Source organism: Hordeum vulgare, chromosome 5H (assembly GCF_904849725.1).
Source record: "Hordeum vulgare subsp. vulgare chromosome 5H, MorexV3_pseudomolecules_assembly, whole genome shotgun sequence".
Classification (NCBI taxonomy): domain Eukaryota; kingdom Viridiplantae; phylum Streptophyta; class Magnoliopsida; order Poales; family Poaceae; genus Hordeum; species Hordeum vulgare.
The window spans coordinates 411170783-411177887 of NC_058522.1; the positions used below are offsets into that span (position 1 = coordinate 411170783).

Below are 7105 nucleotides of genomic sequence, written 5' to 3' on the forward strand. Positions count from 1 at the left end.
TCGAGGGACGTGAGGACGTTCCACTACATCAACCGCGTTCTCTAACGCTTTTGCTGTACGGTCTACAAGGGTACGTAGATCACTCATCCCCTCTCGTAGATGGACATCACCATGATAGGTCTTCGTGCGCGTAGGAAATTTTTTGTTTCCCTTGCGACGTTCCCCAACAGGACCCGCCGGCTGCATGGTCTCGATTGGCGGTGGGACCCGCCAGCTGGCCAATGAGGCTCTCGCGTAAGGTCGACGCCGAGCACGCGCTGTACGTCAAGCTTCGCCCCGCGAGATTCGTCATGGGCAGGTAGTACGGCCGCCTCCACTGTTCCCCACGCCGAGTGCAGTAATGGAGTGGGAGTGTGACGGTCCGACACTATGCTAGGTGATGCATCAGAGCCAGGGTAGGTTAGCGGCGTGGCCGCCGACGCTCGTACTTGTCGGGCGCCCCGATCCAGTACCTTTGCTGACGCGTAGCTACCTTTAATCGTAAGGTCTTATCCTGACCTATGATCTGATGTGACTTGTGATCTTCGGCCGGCTAGCCTGCTTGGCTAGCCGGCTTGGGCGCGGCCGCCTCCTTCCTGGCCGGGCTGGCGGGACCAGGCCGACTCAAGAGAGGTAGCCGCCTCGACTCTAGCCGGCGGGGGTTGCCTGGCCGGCCAGAGGGATGGCCGCCTCGTCCTCTAGCCGGTAGGCGCTGCCTAGCCGGCCGGAAGACTTGGGCCTTGGGAATCTGTATACGTTCATGTTCTTTGGGTCGGAAATGAAGGAGCAGGCTTGATGAGCCTACCCCGGGGTTATCCCCCCGACAAGAGAGGTGGGAAGGTCCCGAAGAACTAGGATCAGGAGCCACCCGTGCCGTCCGTTCAGACGACGCGGGGCGGTTGCCAGTTCTCAGCCTGTCCCAGACTCGACTAATGTATGAATCAAAAATCTATGTTGTGTATAGTTACTAGTCTAAGTTATTCCTCACTTTAACTACATCTCACGACCCAACTCATGTGTGTGTTCAATCATCATTGTTAGTGGCATGGCCGTTATCCGTCGAATACTACATCAGTTATCATGATATTAATTACGTGACGACTAACACTGCAGGAGTAATTCTTTAATTAGTTTTCTTTTTAATTCTTTAATTAATTACTTGACTGGACCATCACTACAACCATTGTGGTGGTATCGTACATTCCACATAAGAGCATAAAGTATAACTAACCTATGGTTGAATGGTTTAAAGAACGATGGTATTTCCTGTTCATCAGAGTTTAAATTTCAGACTTGACATTAATGTTTGTATTTTTTTAATTTATTTTAGATCTTTCGACGATGTGCGTTTAGTTGGAGGAGACGTTTCCGTTCACTACGGAGTCGTGAAGGCATCTGTGATGATTTCGTTAATCTCAATGTGATCTACCAGGTTAGTCTTTCGGAGATGCTCGTAAGAATAAAAAGTGTGTGCGTGCGTTTATAAAGACGCGTATATGTGAGCGATTTTGATTGTTCTGCGTAAAAAAACATGAGAGCATAACGAAACGACTTTTTTTTAATAAATATATGGAGTGAGCTTTCTTTCTTTTTGGCCACGAAAACAACCGTCGAGTTGACAAAAGGGTGCATTTACAGCAACATATAAAACTTCAATCTACATACGAACGGACGAAAATGACAGATCTGGTTGCAAATACGACGTGCTTACATAACTCTGGATCTGAATTTTGTGACACAGGCACACAGAAAAGCACCATGAGCAAGCTATCCAAGTTTCAAATCCCAAGAAAAGCTCTAAATTCCCATGATTTTTGGCGACAACGAAATCCAGCCAGCCATACCGATACGCCCACGGGGTCACGTGGAGCACGAACCAGTCGACCAACCGGAGACAAAGGGGATTTGTACCCTTTCTTTTTCCGTCACAGACGGGATCCCGCCGCCTGGTTGCTTCTTCGTAACCAATAACGCCGCTACTAAATTATAAAGCTGACGCTCAGATCTCATCTCCCCACCCAACCCAACCCAACTCCAACCCCAGCCCCAGTGGATTCTCCAATCCCCCGCAGAAAAGGGCGCCAGCGCGTCCGCTCCCGTTTTCCTCCCAGCAGCAGCAGCAATCCGTTACCACCAAGGCGGAAGATTTAGTAGTACTCCTCCTCCTCCAGTTCTTGCTCAGCTCCACCCGTACCGAATCTCGCCTCGCGGCAGCTTCGTGTTGACTCGTCCATCCTCGGGAGCGCTCGTGGGCTTCTCGATTCGGCGGCGCGTCTGTTTGGAGTCTCGGATCCAAGAAACCAGCTGGGCGTTGGGTTCTTGGATTTGGATTTGGATCTCCCTCCCGTAATGGCGGCGCTCGTGGAGCTCTTCACGAGATCCTACTCGTCCTCGACGCCGGTGGACTGGGAGGCCGAGGCCTACCCGGCGTACGGCGACTACGCCGTGCTTCCCATCCTTGTCGCTTTCTTTCCCGCCCTGCGCTTCCTCCTCGACCGGTTCGTCTTCGAGGTAAACTGCTTGGCTGCTTCCGTCTTCGGTTTTAGTGGTTCGCTGGATCCGGAATGCCCGTGCTAAGCTGCAGTTAGTTGCTGGATAAGCATTACCCCTTGCTTCGGTATTGCTGGTCCTGGTCGTGTTCATGGATCGGTTTTCTCATAAAACTGGTGTGCCGGGATAACAGTTTCTGTGACTATGCATGTTCTGACATGTCAATTTGTGTACTGATGATGTAAGCTTCTGTAACTATGTAGTACCAAATTGTCAATCAATAGATAGAAAAGCAAATAGAAACTAGAATATACAGCACCATAGAAACAATGTACTGCATTTTGATTGAGAATTTGAGATTATGCTGGATTAGGCTTGATAAAGCTGTGGTCGTCGTGACTGCTTTTTGGAAAGTTGCCTTCTTTCTAACATAATAATCAAATCGTGGACACGTTTTTAGATGCCACTTGTTTTCCCTCTTGTTTAGGGTGGTAAGTTTAAGCATCTTCATACACCGGACACATAGATTTTCTGATAAGTCAAACTAAGCAAACTTTGACCAAGTTTATAGAGGAAACTATCTATATCTGCAATACTTAATATACTCCCTCCATACCAAAATAAGTGTCTCAAGCTTAGTACTACCTCCGTCCCGGTGTATAAGTCATTCGTGTAGTTCTAGATCGACAATTTAACTATCTAAATATGTATCATATGTGACAAAAAATATATATTTAGAAACTAAATCCGTGTAGAAATCTAGTGATATACTTTTCATGACATATAACACATATTTAATTCCTCAAATCGGTGACCTAGAACTACGCAAATGACTTATACACCGGGACGGAGGGAGTACAACTTTACACTAAAGGTAGTACAAAGTTGTGACACTTATTTTTGGACGGAGGGAGTATACTGTATAATATGAAAATATACAGAGAAAACTGTGAAGTGTGTGATTCTTTGGAATCCATTCGCTTACTGATGTTATTGGTTAAATGGCGTGGTAGTAAAATTTGTTGTGTTATATTGCTAGCGAATGTGCTGTGAGGCGGGGCATGCCGCTATCCAATTTTATCTAAAAAATTGTAGAATGAATATCTACTGGAAGCAAATAGGGATTAGCATTGGCAAAATAGCATCTTCTCTTATTTACTTAGCTGCAGCATTTCTCTTGAATCTATCTTCACTTAGGTTTACTAGTATTTCCCTCTTAACCTAGCTCAACCTAGGCCCTGACAAGTTGCTTCATATGTAAATTGCAGAGTGATTATTTCTTGAGGCACTGATTTGATTGTATTTCTAGTTTATGCTTCTTTACATACAAAATTTTGAAAACCATGGAACCCTCTACAGACTCCCGTAGAGATCAGTGGATCCATTCATGGTTTTGACAATTGCTAATGCGATAGTGGTTCAAAAAAAAAAAAATCTAACATGGTTGCAGTATGTATTATTACCAATATATGATTACGCCCATCCGCCGTTGTATTACATACAGTAACTCATGTTGACACATGAAAATTAACTATTAGAGAACCTAAGCACTATTTTGACTTTAAATTGTCTACAGCAAAGAGAGGGGAACTGAAATAAGCCAGACCAGACCAGTTTTGTGCTAGTTTGTTATGTTTGCTTTCAGAACTATACACACTGAGGAAACTAGTTTGATATAGGGTAGTACTTTTAAGCATCTTCATACTCCCTGTATTCCATAATGTAGTGCACATATATTTTCTGATAAGTCAAACGAAACAAACTTTGACCAAGTTTATAGAGGAAACTATGTATATCTACAATACTAAATACATATAATATGAAAATATATAGAGAAAACTGTGAAGTGTGGTATTCTTTGGGTTCTATTCGGTTATTGATATTGGCGTGTGAGTCAAATTTACTGTGCTATATTGCTAGTGAATCTGTTGTGAGGCGGGACATGCCACTATCCAAGTTTATCTAGAAAATTGTAGAATATGTATTGGAGGCAAATAGGGTTTAGCATTGGCCAAATATCATCCTCTGTTATTTAACATAGCTGCAGCGTTTCTCTTGAATCTGTCATGACTTAGGTTTACTACCATTTCCCTCTTAACTAAGCTTAAACCCTAGGCCGTGACAAGTTGCTTCATATGTAAATTGCAGAGTGATTATTTCTCGAGGCACTGATTTTATTACATTTCCAGTTTATGGCTTCCTTGCATACACAAGTTTGAAAACCATGGAGCCCTCTCCAGACTCCAGTAGAGATCAGTGGATCCTTATGTGTTTTTTTTAGCAATTGCTAATGTGATAGTGGTTCAAAAAAATTAATCTAACATTGTTGCGGTATGTATTAATACCAATTTATGATTATGCCCATCCACCGTTGTATTACATGCAGCAACTAATGTTGACACATGAAAATTAAGTCTTACAGAGTCCAAGCACTATTTTGACTTTATAAATTTCTAGTGCGAAGAGAGGGGAACTATAAGCCATAACAGACTAGTTTTGTGCCAGTTTCTTATATTTGCTGTAATGCAACATTAAAACTGTGCACCATGAGCAAATCGTTTGCAAGAATGGTGCAATCACGACTGGGATGGTCATCATGTAGTGTTCATCCTATTCCAGTACTCCCTTACATGCGTATATTATAGTACTTTCATTTCACTCTATTTGCAGATATTAGCAAGAAGACTTATATTTGGAAAGGGTTATGACAAGCTTGCTGAAACAGATGAAAGGAGAAAGAAAATCAATAAATTTAAGGAGTCGGCGTGGAAATTTGTTTATTTTCTTTCTGCAGAGGTCCTTTCATTATCTGTAACATACAATGAGCCATGGTTTACAAACACCAGATACTTCTGGGTAGGGCCTGGTGAGCAGCTCTGGCCTGATCAAAAGATGAAGTAAGCGATAGAAACAAGAATAATCTCTTTTATTCTTTACTGCAGCATTGCTTTTACCCAAGAGGCTTCAACCTTAATTTTTCTTTTCTTTCTCAGACTGAAGCTTAAGGCTGTATACATGTATGCTGCTGGATTTTACACATATTCCATCTTTGCCCTTCTGTTCTGGGAAACAAGACGCAAGGATTTCGGAGTCTCGATGTCTCACCATGTAGCAACCGTTGTTCTGATTGTTATGTCCTACATTTGCAGGTTTGTGCATGAGTGCAACTGCCCTTCCATACCATAATGATACACATCATTGCCAGGTCTTGATGTTATTGCTGTTTCTAAACAGATTATCTCGTGCTGGCTCGGTCATTTTAGCTGTCCATGATGCGAGTGATATATTCCTAGAGATCGGAAAGATGGCCAAGTATAGTAGCTGTGAGGGGCTAGCTGTTGTAGCGTTTCTACTTTTTGTGGCTTCGTGGATCCTTCTTCGGCTAATAATTTTCCCTTTCTGGATCCTGAGGAGCACAAGGTAAACATTTACTACAGCTTGTAGGTTGCTCTGGTGCCTGGTGCCACTCTGACTTTTTAACTCCACTAACATTTGTATCGCGTTTTATTGATTGATTCAACGCTCTCGTGTCTTTTTCAGCTATGAAGTAGCTGTGATCCTTGACAAGGAGAAAAAGGAATTTTACAGCTCCGTATACTACTATCTTTTCAACAGTCTCCTGTTCTCACTTCTAGTCCTTCACATATATTGGTGGGTACTGATTTACCGGATGTTAGTCAAACAAATCCAATCTAGAGGACGTGTTGGTGACGATGTTCGATCCGGTCAGTATTTGTCTTGCCCATTTTCTCGTTAGGTCTGTTTCCTTTCGTAGCAGCATATTGATTTCTTATAAGCCACCTGCTATAAAACAGATTCTGAAGGCGAAGAAGACCACGAAGATTAATCTGTAGGTTGTTGGATGCTTAACTGAAGAACTATACGGTGTGTTCCCTACAGGAAGATACATCACCCTAGGCACTGATTTCACTAGATCGGATCAATCTTTGTGTCAAACAAGGCAGCCACAACTTGCAGGAGTTGCTACTACAGCTACTTGTGCTATCATATACAAAGTTGATGTATATTGCCCTGGATCCGTATTTGTATAAAAGAGAGCGTAATAAGTTTATTCAGTCTAGGAAGGATTAGTTGATTCATGATGCATTGACGTCGTTGTGTAATACGCTGTGGCAACTCAGTTTACCACTTGGGTGTATCTTGCATTATAATGGGCATTGACGTCGTTGTGTAATACGCTGTGGCAACTCAGTTTACCACTTGGGTGTATCTTGCATTATAATGGGTAATCTGGACAAGAATTCTTGTTCTCTCTGCACTTGCATCTTTGATTTATCATCATAAGAATTCAAAATTTGTATTTTAGTTTCAAACCCACAATTTATGACATTTAATTTTCAATTCATATTTAAACATAACAAATGGTCCCAATGCATTTGAAGTAAACATGAAGAAGTTTCTTGTCCATGGAGCTCCTGCAAATGCTCAAAAAGGTCTTCACGGAGTAGTTCATGTCCCCACGCAGTCTTTAATCTGTTGATACACTCGAAGAAATCAATCTGTTGATATACTTTGAAGAAATTTCTGTAGTCGGTGCTCATCCCTCCAATGCCAGATAAGTTGTTTTTTCTTTCCTTTTTTCATAGTGGAAGTCTTCCGCCTTGTCCGTCTTTAT

At 42.7% G+C, this 7105-nt stretch overlaps 1 protein-coding gene across 1 annotated transcript; it reads left to right on the forward strand.

Annotated features, from left to right (window-relative positions):
• The first annotated feature begins 1930 nt into the window (after window positions 1–1930).
• Window positions 1931–6740, forward strand: LOC123395522 (ASC1-like protein 1). The gene is made up of 6 exons (XM_045090522.1): window positions 1931–2490; window positions 5140–5366; window positions 5463–5618; window positions 5704–5889; window positions 6010–6194; window positions 6285–6740. The coding sequence occupies exons 1-6, from the start codon at window positions 2329–2331 to the stop codon at window positions 6314–6316; spliced, it is 948 nt and encodes a 315-aa protein (XP_044946457.1). The 5' UTR covers window positions 1931–2328; the 3' UTR covers window positions 6317–6740.
• The last annotated feature ends 365 nt before the right edge of the window (window positions 6741–7105 follow it).

Excerpts from the sequence above, each read along its gene's own strand:
- LOC123395522 (XM_045090522.1), top strand. The coding sequence starts at position 2,329 with ATGGCGGCGCTCGTGGAGCTCTTCACGAGATCCTACTCGTCCTCGACG. Across the intron at positions 2,491-5,139 it reads TCGACCGGTTCGTCTTCGAG|ATATTAGCAAGAAGACTTAT; the intron begins GTAAACTGCTTG and ends CTCTATTTGCAG. Across the intron at positions 5,619-5,703 it reads GTTATGTCCTACATTTGCAG|ATTATCTCGTGCTGGCTCGG; the intron begins GTTTGTGCATGA and ends GTTTCTAAACAG.